The 19,229-nt window shown below is 29.8% G+C and overlaps 1 protein-coding gene across 1 annotated transcript in view; it reads right to left on the bottom strand.

Moving 5' to 3' along the window:
* LOC139426257 (uncharacterized) overlaps positions 1–19,229 on the bottom strand; it is a 50,302-nt gene that overhangs the window by 16,849 nt on the left and 14,224 nt on the right. The window contains exon 2 of the mRNA XM_071184404.1: positions 168–202. Within this exon, the coding sequence (XP_071040505.1) occupies positions 168–200 (33 nt within the window). The 5' untranslated portion in view covers positions 201–202. The remainder of the gene's footprint in view (positions 1–167; positions 203–19,229) is intronic.

Raw genomic sequence — 19,229 nt, forward strand, 5'->3', positions numbered from 1 at the left:
GATAGATATTAATAATAAAATAAATTATTATAAAATATAATATAATAAAATAAATTATAATAAAATCAATTATTATATAAAATGAATCATCATAAATATATAATTATAAAATAAATTATTATAAATAATTAATAAAATAAACTGACTTTAGAAAACGTAGAACTTACGTATGGGAACACTTGTCCGTGGCGTATGGCCATTTCTAGAAATGTAAAAAGAATAATTTTGAATATGGAACATTTTCAGAAGGATAAAACTAAAAAGTATAAATATGTCAAGATTAAATGAAATAAATTACATGAAAATTCAAAACATTCTATGAAATTTTTAATATGACTGAAAGGCTCACTCAATCGCCAACCCTTTAATTTCATTTTATTCATCGTTTTTTCCCCTTAAACGTCGATATTTATCACAAAAACACTGAATAATTTGCAATGCTTGGTTTATCAAAACTTGTTACAGTTTGAATAGGAAGGGTTCGTATCACTTTTTTGTATTACTCCGGTAGACAGGTGAAATGAGAGTAAGAATTAATGATGAAAGCATAAAAGCTTGGTACAGTCAGCCCCCAAAAAAAGATATCACCCTGAATAACTATCGTTCTAATGATCAGATTTTCACGTACTAAGTGCCAATCTTAATGGTTTCTGGGGGTGACCTCAAATATGCAAATTGTTTAGTGCCAACTATTAGTTTAGTTACGAAATCGGACACAAAAACGTACTTTCTCTGAGTAACTTATAATTTTTTTTACATATTTGGATTCTTAATCTTCTAAATTTAGGGGGTAGCCGCAATATGGGAAATTTTGTCCCCATAGTTTGGTCAAGAGAGCGTTTCAAAGTTGGGACAACTTTTTGTTAACTTCCCTTTTTGCGTTTTTAGTCACATATTAAAATCTAATAAAACAATTCAAACAAAATTACACACACTCATAAACTTATTTACCAGAAGATAATGTCATGCAAAAAATTATTTTTAATAATTATTTATTATTTTTTATTATTTAATTAAATTGAGGACGAAAAATTGTTGAATTCTAAGGTATAAATTTTTTTATACCATATTAAACTACATATTTTTCAGTAAAAAAATCTAAAGTTTCAACTGAGCTTATTTAGTAGAAGCTGAGAAATAATTCTTTTTAAAAAATTAATTTGGCGACAATGAAGAAATATTTAAATGGGGCGATTAATATTAAAATGTGATTAACTTACGAATAACTTGACTTCGCGCGCATAGCGTAAATTTTCATTCATATTTTTTTCGCTAATAACCGATTGCTAGTCTTTTAATTTTTATTTTTTCAATACCATGCTTCTTTTTTAGTCGTCTAATAATTCATTTACAGTTCAGTAAAGAAATTTGAATGAAGCATTTTATAGAATAAAAAAAAACATTTTATTCAATGAATGTCGAGTTTTATAAAAGCATACTACTGAAAGAATCTGATTATACAAAAGATTGTACTTATAGAAGTGCGATTATTTTAATTTTTTTAGTTTGTTTTATCAATAATTGATACAATTTCAATAATGTACATACGCATGCACAGATTTGGAATAATATATTCATCAATACGAATGCGTAGTCAACATTCTTAAGCATCTTAAAATATCTCAACATCTTATATAAAGTCTTAATCTTAAAATAATTTTTTTAATCACCTGTCCCGGAGAGTTTCGCAGAACTATTTTTACCAACGATTTTTAAATTTAAAAAAATCTTATTATTTACGCTACTACGTATATTATTTCTTCATTATTATACTAATAAATGTTTCAGTACTTCAATTTACGTTTTCTTTAAAGTAAAGTTCCTTTTCTTTTTAAATTATTGTAAAGTTTTTTCAAGGAAAAACTTAGAATTATTGTCTGCTAGCTAAGAATAAAACCTTGTTAAGAAATTAAAAACATACCGCTGTTTAAAATTATTTGACGCAAGACAGCTGATTATTTAGAGCATACTATTTTTTTCAAAAAAAGGAGTATAAATTATTGATAGTAATAAACTTTCTTCCCCCCCCCGTCGTGACCGGATGGATAGATATTAATGTGTATTGAAAGTAACACATATAAATTTTCACGATGAGCATCGGATGCTTGATTTTTTATTGAGCTTAAAGCAGCACATCACACTTGTATCCAAACATATCAGAGGAGACATAAATTGTCTCCTGCTCGGAAGAGCGTCCAACTTCTCTCTAGCTTCGGCCTCCTCACCCTTCCTCTCTCTCCTCCTTTCTCTTCACAATTACTTTCGGTTTCAATCTTTACAATAGTCTTTTTTTTCTTTCTTGTGATTTTACCCCAGAAAAAATTTTTTTCCTTGTTACATTCTCTAAAATACGTAACATTAAAAGCTGTCGAATATGTAGCCAAAATTTTTATGCTTCTTAAAATATCTCAGTATCTTAAATGTCGTTCTAACATCTTAGTTGTGAAATTAAATTTTTTAATTATCTGACTAAGTGTGATTCACTGAACTATCCAACTAATTATTTCATTATATCTTTTACTCTTTCTTTATGATACCATGTAGATTTTCTTCAGATAATATATGGAACCATTTTGCTTAATTTTTAACTTTAGCATGATTCCCAGGATATTATTTTAGTATAATTTGTTATTAGGAAAATGCCTTATTTTGTTAAGCAACAAATATTAAAAATTGAAATTTGTAAGATTCCGAAGCCGCGCCAATTTTAGAATCACCTGATTTAAGATAGATTGCGATAAAAAATTAGCAATTTTTGAACTCATTTTAATAAAGAAAAAATATATACGCGGCGCATATTATTCCGTGAAAATTAAAACGAAAAAGAAAATTAACTTTTATTATTAATGTAAGCTTTTTCAATTTATTTAATTACAGCGGTATCAATGTTAAGGATATGTGATGGAAGCCCCGTTTACTATTATACTGTAAATGTATTAAATCATATAGCTTGAATAATTTATTTGAAGCAAATTATTTAATAAATTTAAGCAAATAAGGGTGTCAAAATAAACTCGATCGAAATACTCCTAATGTATACCCTCAAATATATATAGAGTAAACTTTGGAAACGATAAATAAAAAATATCTATTCAAACAACTTCGAGTAGATCGGAAGCGCTAACTTGTTTGAAATATCTGTACTAGTAACTATTTTATTTCAATTCCTGGTGTTAGGGGACATTCCATTTTCGCATTGAACTTTTTAAAATTTTAATTGTAAACGGATTTTTTTTTCCTTAAAAATGTTATTAAGGCTTGAAGTAAAAAAATTGTATTGCATCGATTTTTTTAAAGAGTATTGACTAATTCTTATTTTTTCAATCTAAGAAGCTATGCCTATATCTTATATAGGACAAATTTTAATATCGAGTGAAGTATTTTAATATACCGTGTTACTATATGAATAATCCGTAGAAACTGCATCGAAAAGATAAAAACTTCATTGATTTAAAAAATAATTGATGTTAATACAAATAGACATGTTATGAGCGTCCAATAATTAAAGTCACTAGTCATTCACACCTGACGAGTCTTGAGAATGGGCGCTTTTATATGAATGCTTGAAACATGTCAATTTTTATTTCCCTCTTCATATTTTTTGAAGTTAGAGAAGTTTCAATCATTAATTATACGGTTTTACGTTTGGGTCTTGATCATTATCTTGATATTTGAGGAGCGTAAAGCTCGTTTTAGTACACATATGCATTTTAATATTTTAACAGGATTCATATGTTCTTTAAAAACGTAAGAAAGGCGTAGCATTAATATTGTGAAAGTTATCTTTAACTTTAAAATTAAAATTTTGTGACCAGATATTTTGAGTTAATGAAGTTGAATATTTTATCTTTTAAGTTTTTGTGCCCCCATTTCAATACCTTAAAAACTTTACGAATTCTGTTTAGAACAAGATTATCGTATCTGATATATATAAGAAAAAGAAATTATAGTAACGGTATTTGGTGATGAATGAAGCTTATCGTAATTGAAGAACATGATGAGAAAATAAGTTTCAGAATGTATCGAAACGTGAGGATGCTATTTTCTAATCATCTTTATCCAAAGAAAACAATGTAACCTTTATATCTTTCAAAATGAAGCGATATTTTAAACAAAGAATCATACAATATGCAACATATTCTTTCAATATCTAATTCTTAAACATAACATATTTCAATTTTTTTTTAAATGCCACTTGACATACAGCAATTCCTTCAGTTACAGAAAAAGAATATCGTAAATTACATAAAACCTTGTGAATGCGCATTAGAATTGCTATACAATCTATATTTTATTTTTCAGGTACCTTTCTTTTTTTGTTTCTTCAAACTTTGTTGCCTAAACGATTCGATTAAAACAGTAAAAACGATTATCCCTAAAATTTTGTATATAGTTATAATAATTTATGTAAACTTGATTTTAGTATGAAATCCTCCTATAAATAAAGTAAAAACAACATAAAACCAAATAATGACAGATATAAAGTTCATGTATTCAAATTCCAAAATCTTAGAAAATCACAAAAAATTTATAAATCGGTTCTAATTTTCTTTTCGAGGGAGATTAAAAGGAAAAAAATATTTGCTTTTTGGACTGTCAGCTTAAAAACTGTTAATTGCCTAGAAACTTTGAATTATTTTCTATTAACTATTATTAATTAAACCTCTTCGAGCAATCACAGAACATTAGTTAAATTTTTTATAGTCTAAAATTGGTTGCTTAGTAACCGAGTAAAAGCAAGTATTTCTCTGTTGAATTATTCTATGGGTTATCTAAAAATGTTAATTTGTGGTTACGACTTTACTTGGCCGTTTTCAGGGACCATCGCATCTTTACTGCGGCCCAATTTACGACCCGATTTTTCGAAATATTGTCTACCTCCCTATTTCAAGGGTCAGGATTCTAAATATGTAAAAAAAAATATGCGCCTATTCAGAAATAGTACTTTTTTGTGTCTGGTTTCGTAACTTAATTAATAGTTAGCCCTAATTAATTAGCATATTTGAGGTCGCCCCCAGGAACCATTAAGATTGACACTTAGTGAAAATCTGATCATTAGAACGAAAGTTATTCAGGGTGATATAATTTTTTTATTTTATTTTTTTAACGACTGTACAACTCTTATAAAGCTTTAATTTTCGCTGGGAGGCCATCTCAGAATAAGACCATAACAATAATGTTGCACGGTCAAAATGGCGATTCCCGAAAAGTTTTAATGCGCTCTTTTTAAATGTTTTTTATGACTTATATGCTTTTGAATTTATGTATATATTTTTTTTGAATTTGTGAACTTCATTCTGAATTTTTTATGAATGATATCTTTTACTGAAATTACTGTTTTGGACATTTTGTGCAAGCAATTTGTTTATTTTAATCAATGTACGTCACTTAGGGGCAATACATGAAACTTGTTCGCTTCGCTCACCGACTTCCACTATTACTTCTCAATGAATTTGGTTTTTCGATGACATGCAGATTGTATTATGTATTATGTATTATAACAAATTTTTGTTTTTGAAATTCTTGCCTGACCGGCATTCAATTTTGGTTAAATCTACAAAAGTACCCCTCTAAGACATTTTCCTATCACCGTCCTTCTCTCTGTCACAATATCGCTTTACCAATAGCATCACGAAAATTCTTATCTTGGTTCGCTGACTTCTCAGGAACACTAGCAAGCGTAATCGGGATTCATTATTTCGAAATCATTTTTAACGTTTGCTTTTCTATGTGCGTTTCGTGAAACATGGCTTCTAGCTCGAGACGTTGTGAAAATTTCATTACAGACTACTCATTACAGACAGAGCATTACAAACTATGTAAGACAACTTTATCTTGTGTATTTTGTCATGAAACTCGGATACCAGGACAAATGGTGGGCTCCTCATTAGGTGGGCGTGCAGTATCTAAATGATATACGCTTATGGCTCCATGGAAGGAAGACTGCCTTACGATTTAGAATTCCTATGACATGGAGGGAGCCTAAAAACCACATTGATGACTTTTATTTTTGTACCTGCCATATTCGTGGGTATAACCGGAAAAAATCGAAGACTAATACCTTATCCTGATCACATTCCATCGGCCATTCACCCCGCTCTTCAAGGGCATGATGTCCCTGTTCCTTTTCCTTCAACTGAATTGCCAGTCATTTCTTCAGAGTCTTCAGGCGCGGAACATCCTGAAGTTCAAGGCTCTGGTATCGAATATAAGTCATCTGACTCCGGTCCACCTCTGCCCTTTTCTCAAGTTTATCTAAATGATCTGACTAGAGATCTGGGCCTTTCGAAAGAGATAGTTGAGTAATTGTTAGTATCCAGACTGAAAGAAAAAAACATATTGGCCAAAGGAACATCTTTTAATTGGTTTAGGAATCAAGAAAAAGAATTTATTAAGTACTTTGATGAAGAGGAGAACTTGGTCTATTGTTCTGATTTTCCTGGATTGATGAGCAAATTTAAAGTCATCTACGATAAAGGTGAGTGGAGGCTGTTTATAGATTCATCTAAAAGAAGTCTCAAAGCTGTCCTTCTTCATCGTGGGAGCCAGTATGCATCTGTACCAGTTAGACACTCAGTATATACAAAAGAATGCTATGAAAACCTGGCTCTCGTCCTGAACAAAATAAAATCTATCGACCACAATTGGATCATTTGCAATGATATGAAATTTATCACTATCCTTCTTGTTCAACGTGGTGGATTTACCAAGTTCTCATGTTTTATTTGTGAGCGGGACAGCCATGACAAGACTCAACATTTGGTCAAAAAAGAATAGCCTAATAGACAAAATCTTGACCCAGGCTCAAAGAATGTATTTCGAAACAGCCGTGTTGATCCAAAGAAAGTATTGTTACCCCCTCTAAATATAAAATTAGGTGTATTAAAGCTGTTTGTCAAGACAGTTCCAAAAGATGGCGATTGTTTCAAATACACGTGGAAAAAGTTTCCAGGTTTATCCCAAACTAAGTTAAAAGAGTTTATCTTTGTTGGTCCAGATTTCCGCAAACTCATCAAGGATAAAGATTTTGATATTAACATGACAACAACAAAAAAAGTACCTTAGGTTGCCTTCAAAGATGTCGATAGTATATTTCTGGATAACTGCAAGGATCCTGGATGTAAAGCAATTGTAATAGAAATGCTGGACAAATTTAAGACTTTGGATTGCTCCATGTGTGTCAAAATGCATTTCTTTCACTCACATGCTTACTTTTCTCCCAAAATGCAGGAGCAGTCAGTGAAGAACAAGGTGAAATGTTCCATCAAGATATCAAAGATATGAAGCGTAAATACCAAGGAAAACGGGACAAGAACAGGCCCACCAACTACTATTGGATGTTAACTTGAGATAGGTCTGAGATTAAGCAAAAAAGAAGATAATCAAAAATAAGTTTCAAAGGAAAACGAGTATGTACTTATGTAGAAACTGTTTTCTTTTGTTTTGTTTTTTGTTTCAAACTTTCATGTTTCCTTCTAGAAATTTATGTAAAAAGTTTAAACTCAGGGAACTTATTGTTTTTCTCTCGACCAGAGGTAACTTGTGCGATCCGGAAACAGTATTTTTCATTCATTTTAATCTATAAAAAATTTGTTGGTCACTCAAAAACCAGCTTACCTTCACAAGATTCAATTTCACATAGATTAAAACGACAGTTACCAGATAGAACATGCACAATTGCTTCTGAAAATTCTTTTACAAGTAGGATTTTAGTGAAATCATCGATGTCAATTTTACAAAAAATCCTGACGTGATGGTAGAAAATGAAGGTCATTTTCGGAATCAGGGCATCAAATTACATAGAAATCAACAATAATGCATCTTGTACTCTTGTATTTTTCAAACACTTCAATTTCGCAGGCTTTTGTAATTAGAAGTTGTAAGAGTTTTAAATACAAAAAGTACAAATTTGTGATAGAACGTATTTGCGCGTCTTATATTGATTTCGTAGCGAGTAATACGTTATTTCCAGTGTATTTTTTCTCTTTGAATTGTATGATTCTGCACGCCAATCAATAAAACAAATAACTCAGAGTTAAAAGTGCTTTTGTGCAATAAAAGTACCATTTTTGACACAATGCATACTTTTTATTTTCTTATGTAAAGGTTATCTGAACATGTAATGTACATTCTTTGATGAAATTTTTTATAAGGAATTGAATGAGGTAAAGTTTAAGATAATAGCTTTTAAAGTTTCGAAGTTATGAGAATTTATTTCTTATTATTTGCAATTAGAGAAATAGAATATATATCTAAACATAGGACATATCGGTTTACTTTTTTTTTCTCACGAAGAATTAAGTGAGGCTATACGCAAAAAATAGATAAAGTAGTTCAAAATTTGCATGAGTTTTTATGAAGAAAAAAAAAATTGGGGGGCATTTTCCTATGTACAGAGTGCAAAAAAACATCGCCCTGAATAACTTTCATTCAAATGATCGGATTTTCACGTCCATTTTAATGGGGCCTAGGGGTGACCTCAAATATGTTAATTATTTAGTGCTAACTATATTAATTAAGTTACGAAATCAGATACAGAAACGTAGTTTCCCTAAATAAAGATATTTTTTTACATCGAAATATAGAAGGTAGCAGCAATCTGGGAAATATGGTCCCCATAGTTTGGACAGAAGAGTTACCTCTAAATGATATTTTCACTTTTTGCATTTTTGGTCACATATTTAAAACTAATAAAGCGATGCGGTTCAAAACAATTTTTTACCAACTCATAAAACTCATTTACCCAAAAAATAATTTTCAAAGGTTTTTTTATTTTTTAATTTAATTATAGATGAATAATTTCTGAATTATGAAGTATAAAACTTTTTATATCATATTTTTTTTTATTGAAAAGCTAAAATTGAAAAATCTAAAGTTTCTGTTTTTATTTAGTTGAAACCGAAAAATATTGAAATTAATTATTTTTAAAAAAATAATTTGGTGACAAAGATGAAATATTTAAATGGGGAGATTAATACTTAAGTATGGTTAACTTACGAGGAAATTATGACTCCTCGTAAGCGTGCGCGAAGTGTAAAATTTCATTCGTATTTTTTTTTCGCAAATAACCAATTGCTAATCTTTTTTTTTAAATTATAATATACGATGTTTATTCTTTTAGTCTTTTGAAAATTTATTCGTAATTTAGTAAAGTGATTTGAATAAAATGCTTTATTGAATAAAAAATATTTTATTCAATGAATGTATAGTTTTATAAAAGCGTGTTTCGAATAGAATGTGATTATACATAAGCTTATTTAATTTTATTTTTTAGTTTGTTTCTTCAAAAATTAATGCAATTTCAATAATGTACATGGATATGAATAAATTAGAATAATATATATTTATAATTTTCTTCAATATATATAGTGTATATTTATTAATACGAATATGTAGTTAAAATTTTTAGTCATCTTAAAGTTTCTCAACATCAAATATATCATGTTGATCTAAAAATGAATTTTTTAATTATCTGTCCTTGAGTGTTTCGAAGAACTACAAGACTTGTCTGCTAAGCTCCGTTTGGAAATAAAAATCAAATGAAAGAAAGTTTTCAGGAAGCACATTTATTTTCAGATTCTAGCATAGCTGCCAAGTTTACTTAACCACTCATCCAGTGGCGTGCCTAGGGTATGGCAGGCATGACGAGTTCCATAGGCGTATTATTTGCAAAAAGTGCAAAATCAATCAATATCAATGTTTTTTTTATTATTTTTTCTATTCATTTTTCAGAATATTTTTATACTTTCTTTATTTTAAGTTAGAACAGAATTTTAAAAAATAATAAAAACAAAAATTTTAAAATAATTATTTAGAAAACTGTCCAGAATGCAGAATAAAAACTTCAAATGATCCTCAGAAAAATCGTTATTTTTCCAGTGCCACAAGCAAAACAACAAGATAAACACCTCTTCATATCACATTTACTGGATGTAAACGGGCACTTATCCGGGAAGGGGTAGAACCCTTTCTGACAGAGAATGGCCCTTTGGTGGTGATAGAGAGCAGAGTAATGTGAAAACCAGGGGATGTCCCTCCCTGAATAACATGTATGTAGGTAGATTTTAAATTTTATCAGGGGGGAAAATCTCTTTGAAAAGCGGCTTTCGAATTTGAATATACAAACAGAACTCATGCTGTAAATTGGGGTAAATAATTCCCTTCCTTTTTGCCTCCCAAGGTGGGAATCACCGTCACAAAACATTAAAAAATTAAAAATGGGAGATGTCCCTGCCTTACTTGACAACTTAACTTGAACCAATGGTAAGACTTAACAATGAATTCACCTTATCTATTATTTTTTTTTTAAAAAAAGACATTCATAAGTTTAAGTTGGAAGGTGCTGAAGCTCATACAAACGAATTCTGCTAATTGAAATAGTTTTTTCAAGATTTAGGATTTTTACAGGGGATCTAAACTTTTAAATTTCATTCAACAGTCAACTTTTTAAGTCAGCAACTTAATAAATCCGCTTAACTGGGTCCACTATGTGAATTACATGAAGAACATCTTATTTTAAAAATGTGAGTTTTTTTGAGGCAAAAAGAAAAAATACCTCTTGATTCATAGTGCTTTTATTAGATATTTCCTACAATAAAGAACTTAACATTTCCTTTATACTTTTTAGCAATTATCAATAAATTCTTTCATGTCTATGAGTACATTATAGTAATTATTTTTTTAAAAAATATTCCACTTGTATTTGCTTCCATTGTTAGTAATATATTATTTACGTACTTACTTTGTTATTACAATTCTTTGGAATTCGAAATTTCTCGATTCTACACGTCTGAAAAAATAATTGTTGTGTAATACTTATTGTTTAAATGTTTTGGCCTTCCACGTTCGTTGAATCTCTGTCACGTTGTATCTAGTTTTATAAATTCCGTGTGACTTTTGATGTGAAAAATTTGTAATATACATTTACCTTTATTTTAAAACCGTTTGTTTGGCACAGCATGTCCTTCTTTGAACTTTGTTCCATTAAACCCTACATTCAATCTATCAATCCACACTCGTTAAGTATTTTTTCATTTCTTTTCCGCAGATAAATTTCTAGGCTAATCAGAGTTTTTGATGTTTTCCCACCGATAATGCTTTCACTTTTGTTGAAGAAAACTTCATTCAAATTTCTAATTAATGAATTTTATTCTTAAACTCTTGATCAATAGCAAGTATTATTAGCAAAAAAAAAATGTTTTACGTATAATCCTTTGGAAATTAATATGACAGATTCGTAAATTGCTTTTTTTGCATTTTAAAAACAATTAGTTTTTTTTTTAACTTATATAGTCTAAAGCAAGTGGCGTTCAATATATGTTTCACTATTATGATTACAGATTAACTATAGAAAATTTTAAAAATAAGTAATAAAAAAATTTGCTTTCACTAAAAAAATTTCCATATTTATCAATACTTTTAAATAAAAGAATATTAATTAAAACAAGTGTCAATATTTTAACTTTAACTTTTACGAAGTTTGATAAAAATGGTGTCGGAAAACTTGATTATTGTAATAGCTAGTTCTCAGCTGAACAGCAACAAGTGCAATTAAAACGATTCTGATGTTATTTTTTTTCAGTAGCTAAGGACGGTGTTTACGCTGTACAGGAATTTTATTCAAGTATTTCTCGGAGAATAAAATAATAAACCCTTCTGAAAACCACTTACAAAAGTCGAATATATACTTTGTATGATGACAACTTGCTTAATTGGGTGTTTGACAAGCATTGAAGGCGACGGCTCTTATTTGAATAAAATTGAAAACAAATCGCAATATTCAAGAGCACTTTTGAAATATTGTTAAAGATAAAACAGAGAAGAGGGACTAATTGTAGATGAAAATGTATTTGACAATAGAGGAAAGGGTCGGAAACGTGATTAAACGATAATTTGAGCAAAAACAGGTTTCGAAAAACTGGAGATTGAAATTAGACGAAAACATTATTGGAGGTGACAATAGACAAAGCAATTTCAACAAAAGAAATATTGATTTCGTACTGTTCTGGTTTTTATTTAGTGGTTCAAGAGTTACATACTTCTATTTGTGACAACGAAAAAAAATATTTTGGTACTTTTTCTTACAACATTTACTTTTTTTCAATCGGAGAGAAATATTGAGGAGAAAAAGATTTTTTATGGGTCAATAATGGAATTCGTTTGTATTCTAATAACGCAGTATTTTGTTAAGTAATAAAGCATTTAAAAAAAGAAAATACTTTATTTCCTTTAACAATAATATGATTTCAAAGAAAAAATTCATTTTTATAAAATATATATATTTCGTGTTCTATCTAAACTGTTCTGTTCCTTTGTCCACTTTCTAAAGAAAATCATATGGAAAGATGCGATAAGCTATTGAATTTTGAGTGCTCTGTTAATAATTTGGTCATGATGGTTGACAAGATTATGCCAAAAGTGTTTTCATTTAGTGATAGTTTACCTGAGTAAAAATTGTTTAGTTTAAAGTAGAAGGTATGAAAACGGCCCAAAGCGAAAAGAAAATGAATGTCAATCCCATTTAAAAAAGAATGTTTCAAGATTTCTTGTCCCTAATATTATTTTTTTCACATAAAAAACATGTGCCTAATTTCTCACAGTTTTTACAAAAATTCTAAAAATATTGTTATTATTCCCTACATTAGACACAACCCTACATATACAATTATAGAACATATATAATTGAAAAAAAAACATAAAATTTTAAATTTCTTTTACGTATGCCTCAGATCAGTCCTAGAGCATTAGTTATTTAAAAAATAAATAAATAAATAAAAAAAAAGCTAGGAGACTCAGTCCCCAGCTCTCCCCGCCCATCCCCGCCCTTCCAACATATATTATTGATTCGCCTTCTTGCTGTTTATGTCTTCTACATCGTCAATATTTTCCACAAAAACAGAATATTTTGGTTTTAAATTAAACAATAATTAAAATTTTATCTAAGAACATTTTGTTAATCATAACAAGAGGACAATTGTCTGGATTTGAAAGATAATAATCTAAGTTAAATAAGAACACAGAATGTATGACTCAGTACGAAGAGATAAATGAGAAGTAATTTTACTCATTGTTGAAATTATAACAGTTCAAACAGGAAACGGTTCTTATTGCTCTTTATTAAGATTCTTTTTTGTATTTTTAAAATTTTTTCTATGAATATAAAAATTTATATCTGACAATGTGTAAAATCTCTCTCTCTTTTCTTACTTATGATTGATATCTACTACGAATTTAGAAAAAAAAGAAGAAAAAATAGCACTTGAGGGGAAACATTAAAAACTTTTCTATAACATTGGACAAATAGTCAATATTTTAAACAAAACGGCTAAGAAACTCACAAAAAAGCACCTAAATTTGCAATAACTTTCGTACAAATAGGAATTTTTTTTAAAAAAGATCTTTCCATAAAATTATAACACAAAATTATCCTATCAGCTTGTTAAATTTAAGCTCAATGTATTTCAAAGAAAGTAAACCAACAAACATGCTAGTTTTTTCTGTACTGCAAGAGATTAGCTGTTAAAAAGTCTCAAAATAACAATCATTATCATAATTTTCTTTATTCCATCAAAATCCTTGAGTTTTAAATTTCTTAGCGTTATAGATTTTGAGCAGCAAAGCAAAATTAAACATAAAGCAGAAAATATTTGCCAAAAATAGCTTTTATACAAATAGGAATTTTGGAAAAAGAATTCTAAATCAAGGCTCATAAACAAATGTGTTCCATTCATCATGCCAAATTTCAAATCTGCAGTTGTATTCCTGCGACGCGTAGAGTGGGCCATATGATATTTTTTTCAACAAGTTTAATAGGTAATAATCTTCAAACTAATTACGGAATGGTAATTTTTCTTCGTAATTTCCGCACACTTTAATACATACCTTAGTAATTTCCAGTTTCTAAGCCTCATAAATTTTATGCTGCAAAAGAAAAATACAATTAATGTTGCATTTTTCTTTGCACACAAGCTGAGTACACAAAACCATGGTTCGCGTCTGCTGTTAACCTTGCGATTTTTTATATTTGAAAAATATTATTCTATAATAATAATAATAATAATAATATATATAAATCTAAGAGATACCTTTTTTTTCATTATTCTTTTTTACAATGTTAACTTTGCCTTCTGCAAATAAAGTTTAACAAAATATTTCTATGAGCGAATCTAATTTACATAGATCGGATATATACTAGAAAAACTATTGTTTTTGTTAAAGAAAAAAAAACTTGATATTTGTTTTTTATAGTGGGTGGAAGTTATTTAAATCTTAGAGGATGATATTTGCTCATAATCCTTGGGGATGTACAGTCCGCAAAAAAAAGATATTACCCTGAATAACTTTCGTTCTAATGATCGGATTTTCACGAACTAAGTGTCAATCTTAATGGTTCCTGGGGTGACCTCAAATATGCTAATTAATTAGTGCTAACTTCTAATTAAGTTACGAAATCAGACACAAAAACGTACTTTCTCTGAATAAACATATATATTTTTTTACATATTTGGAATCTAGACACTTGAATTAGAGGGGGTAGACAAAATTGTAAAAAAAGTGGGTCGTAAATTAGGTTGCAATAAAGGTTTATATATTTGGCAATAGTCCAGAAAACCGCCAAAAAAAGTCGCCTGCGCAAATGAATATTTTAAGATAACCCATTGACTAATTCAAAAGAGGAATGCTCAATTTTACTAGGTTGCTAGGCAACCAATCTCAAACAGTCAAAAAATTTAAATAATGTTTTGTGATTGCTCAGAGAGGTTTAATTAATTGTTAATAGAAAACATCTCGAAGTTTCTAGGCAATAGACAATTTTGATGTTGATTTCTGTCCAAAAAACAAAAAAAAAATTATTTTAATCTCCCTTAAAAAGAAAATTTGAATTGATTTATAAATTATTTATGATTTTCTAAGTTTTTAGAATACATGAACTTTTCATCTGATATTATTTAGATTATGCTATTTTTGCTATGTTTATTCGAGGATTTCATACTGAAATCAAATTAACATAACTTATAATAGCTATATACAAAATTTTAGGGATAATCATTTTTACAGCTTTAATCGAGTCTTCTAGGCATGAAAGTTTAAAGAAAAAAAAAGTGCCTGAGAAATAAAATGCAGATTGTATAGTAATTCTAATGCACATTCACAAGGTTTTGTATAATTTACGATATTTCTTTTTTCTATAACTCAAGGAATTGCTGAATGTTTAGTGGTATTTTGAAAACATTGAAATATGTTATGATTAAGAAAAAGATACTGAAGTAATATGTTGCATATTGTAAGATTCATTGTTTAAAAAATTGCTTCATTATGCTAGATACTTACGTTACATAGTTTTCTTTGGATAAAGATGATTAGCAGATCAGCAAATAGCATCCTCATGTTTCGATACATTCTGAAACCTACGTTCGCAAATTCACCATAAAATGTCGCACATCATATTCTTCAATTGTGATAAGCTCAATTAACCACCAAATACTGCTACTATGATTATTTTTGTTTTCTAATATATATCGGATACTCTCTTTTTAAACAGAGCTCGTAAGATCCTTAAGATACTGAAATGGGGGCACAAAAACTTAAAAGATAAAATATTTAATTTCATTAACTCAAAATATCTGGTCTCAAAATTTTAATTTTTAAGTTAAATATAACTTTTACAATATTGATGCTCTTACGTTTTTAAGGACCACGTGAATCCTGTTAAAATATTAAAATACATATGTTTACTATAACAAGTGAAAAATCCTTATCAAAATAATGATCAAGACCCAGATGTAAAACAGTATAATTGACGATAAAAACTCAACTGGCTTCAGAACATATGAAGAGGGAACTAAAAGTCGACATGTTTCGAGCGTTCAAATATAATCGCTCATTCTCAAGACATGTCAGACTTGAATAACTTGTGACTTTTATTATTGGATGCTCAAAACATGTCTATTTTTATTATCATCTATTATTTTTTTAAATCAATGAAGTTTTTATATTTTCGATTCGGTTTCTTGGGATTATCCACCTAGTTACACAACATATTAAATTATTTCACTCGATATTAAAATAAGTTTCACATAAGTTATAGGCACAGGTTCTTAGATTGAAAAAAAGTAATAATTTACTACTTCGTAGTCCCGCAGTGGACTGATCGTTAAGACATCGTTCTCATCAGATCACCGAAGTCAAGCATCACTGGCTGCGGTCAGTGTGCGGGTGGGTGACCCACTTGGTTAAGTCTGCGTAGGGACCGAGGGTGTGCGGTATTGGTCCTCGTTAAACTGTGCTACCGTAAAGTGCTCGACTTCGCGTGCAAGTCGTTGGGCTACCGAAGCGGGGGTGCCATCCCCTCTGCAGAGGATCAAAATTGTGATGGCATGTCTTCGGATCATCCTCAGGGATGTTTCCCAAACCGTCGGCAATAGCCCATTGTGCAGCTCTAGTGAGACCTAAATCAACAACAACAACACTACTTTGTAAAAAAATCAATGCAGTACAATTTTTTTTTCTTTTTTTTTGTTGCAGGCCTTAACATTTTAATTTAAGGACATAAAAAAATCCGTTTACAATTTTTTATTCAATAAAATGTTTTATTCAAATTGCTTTACTAAATTGTCAATCGATTTTTAGACGACTCAAAAAGAAACATCGTATTTTATAGCTTAAAAAAATAAAAATTAAAAGATTAGCAAACGATTACACAAGCCTGCGAAGTTGAACTTTTTGAAAAATACAATAGAAGTTATTGTTGATTTATATGTTATTTGATGTGCTGATTTCGAAAATGACCTGCATTTTCCCCAATCACATCAGGATTTTTTATAAAATCGATATTAATGTTTTTACTAAAATCCTATTTGGAAAGGAATTCTCTCAAATAATTTTGCATGCACTATCCGGTAACTGTTCTCTTCATTCATTTTGATCTATGCAAAATTTAATCTTGTGAAGGAAAATTGATTTTTGAGCTATCAGCTAATTTTTTATAGGTTAAAATGAATAAAAAATACTGTTACCAGATCGCAGAAGTCACCTTTGGTCAAGAGAAAAACAATAAGTTCTTTGTGTTCAAGCTTTTTACATCAGTTTCTAGAAGAAAATCACCAACATACCATTTTAATTTGTTTTCATTGAGATAACTTACGTAAAATTGACGATTAAACAAGAATAACAAATATTGTGTATGTGTATATGAAAGTTTGAAACAAAAAACAAAACAAATAAAACAAGCAAAAAACAAATGAGAAAAGTTTCTATTTAAGTATATGCTCGTTTTCCTCTGAAACTTATTTTTGATGATCTTCTTTTATGCTTAATCTCAGGTTTATCCCGAGTTATCATCCAACAGTAGTCAGCGAGCATGTTCTTGTCCCATCTTTCTTGATATTTACGCTAAATATCTCTGATATCTTGATGGAACCTTTCCCCTAGTTCTTCGCTAACTGCTACTAAATTTTCATGGAAAAAGTCCACATGTGAGTGAAGGAAATGCATTTTTACACTCATGGAGCAACCCAACGCTTTAAATTTGTCCAGCATTTTCATTACAACTTCCTTATAATCAGAATCCTTGTAATTAGCCAGAAATTTACTGACGACATCTTTGAAAGCAACCCAAGCTTCTTTTTCAGTTTCTGTCATGTTAGTCTCTAATTCTTTATCCTTCATGAGTTTGCGGATATCTGGACCAACAAATATTCATTTCTTTCAACTTAGCTTGGGATAAAAATGAAAACGTTTTGCACAGGTATTTGAAACAATTGCCATCTTTTGGAACAGCCATGACAGACTGCTTCATTTCACCTAATTTTATATGTAGCGGAGGTAACAATACTTTTTTCGGATCAACTAAGCTGTTTCGAATAACGTTCTTGGTGCCTGGATCAAGATTTTGTCTTTTCGGCCATTCTTTTTTGACCCAATGTTGAGTCTTGTCACGGCTGTCCCACTCACAAATGAAACATGGGTACTTTATAAATCCCCCTTGTTAACCAAGAAGCATGGAGATAACTTTCAAATCACCGCAAATGGTCCAACTGTGGTCGATATATTTTATTTCGTTCAGGACGAGAGCCAGGTTTAGATATTAGTCTTTGATTTTTTCAGTTATACCCACGAACATGGCAGGAACAAAAATAACAATCATCAAAGTGGTTTTGGGGTTCTCTCCACACCATAGGAATCCCAAATCGTAAAGCAGTCTTCTTTCCTTGATGCCATAAGCGTAAATCATTGAGACACTGCACACAAACTTTATGAGGTGCCCAAGATTTGTCCTGATCTCCGAGTTTCATGTCAAAATATGCGAGGTAAAGTTGTCTTACACAGTCTGTAATGCTCCTCATGCGATTTTTAACTACACTATATTCGCCGCATGTATAACAAAAGTCACCTGGGAAATTTTCACAATGTCTTGAACTCAAAGCCATGTTTCACGAAACCCACAGAAAAAATCAAATTTTAAAATGACTCCCTATAACGCTCGCTAGTGTTTCTGTGAGGTCAGTGGACCTAGATAAGGATTCTCGCGACGCTATTGGTAGAGAGAGATTGTTACAGAGAGAGCGACGGTGGCGGGAAGTAGTGATAGAGGGGTACTTTTGTAGATTTGACCAAAGTAGAATGCTGGTCAGTCAAGAAAGGAAGAAATTAAAAAATGAAAATTTTTTTATGCTAAATGTTCATAAAAATTCAATTGCATATTTGAGGTCACCCCCAGAAACCATTAAGATTGACACTTAGTTAGTGAAAATCTGATCATTAGAACGAAATTTATTCAGGGTGATATCTTTTTTCATTCTTATTTTTTTTACCGACTGTACAGTCCGCAAAAAAAAAAAAAAAAAAAAAAAAAAAAAAAAAAAAAAAAAAAAAAAAAAAAAAAAAAAAAAAAAAAAAAAAAAAAAAAAAAAAAAAAANAATCTTAATGGTTCCTGGGGCTGACCAAACTATGGGGACAATATTTCCCAGAACTATTAATTAAGTTACGAAATCAGACACAAAAACGTACTTTCTCTGAATAAACACATATTTTTTTAACACATTTGGAATCTAGACACTTGAATTAGAGGGGGTAGACAAAATTTTAAAAAAAATGAGTGGTAAATTGGGTAGCAATAAAGGATCATATATTTGGCGATAGTCCAGAAAACCGCCAAAAAAAGTCGCCTGCGCAAATGAATATTTTAAGATAACATATCAACTAATTCAAAAGAGGAATGCTTAATTTT

This window comes from Parasteatoda tepidariorum, chromosome 1, assembly GCF_043381705.1.
Source record: "Parasteatoda tepidariorum isolate YZ-2023 chromosome 1, CAS_Ptep_4.0, whole genome shotgun sequence".
Classification (NCBI taxonomy): domain Eukaryota; kingdom Metazoa; phylum Arthropoda; class Arachnida; order Araneae; family Theridiidae; genus Parasteatoda; species Parasteatoda tepidariorum.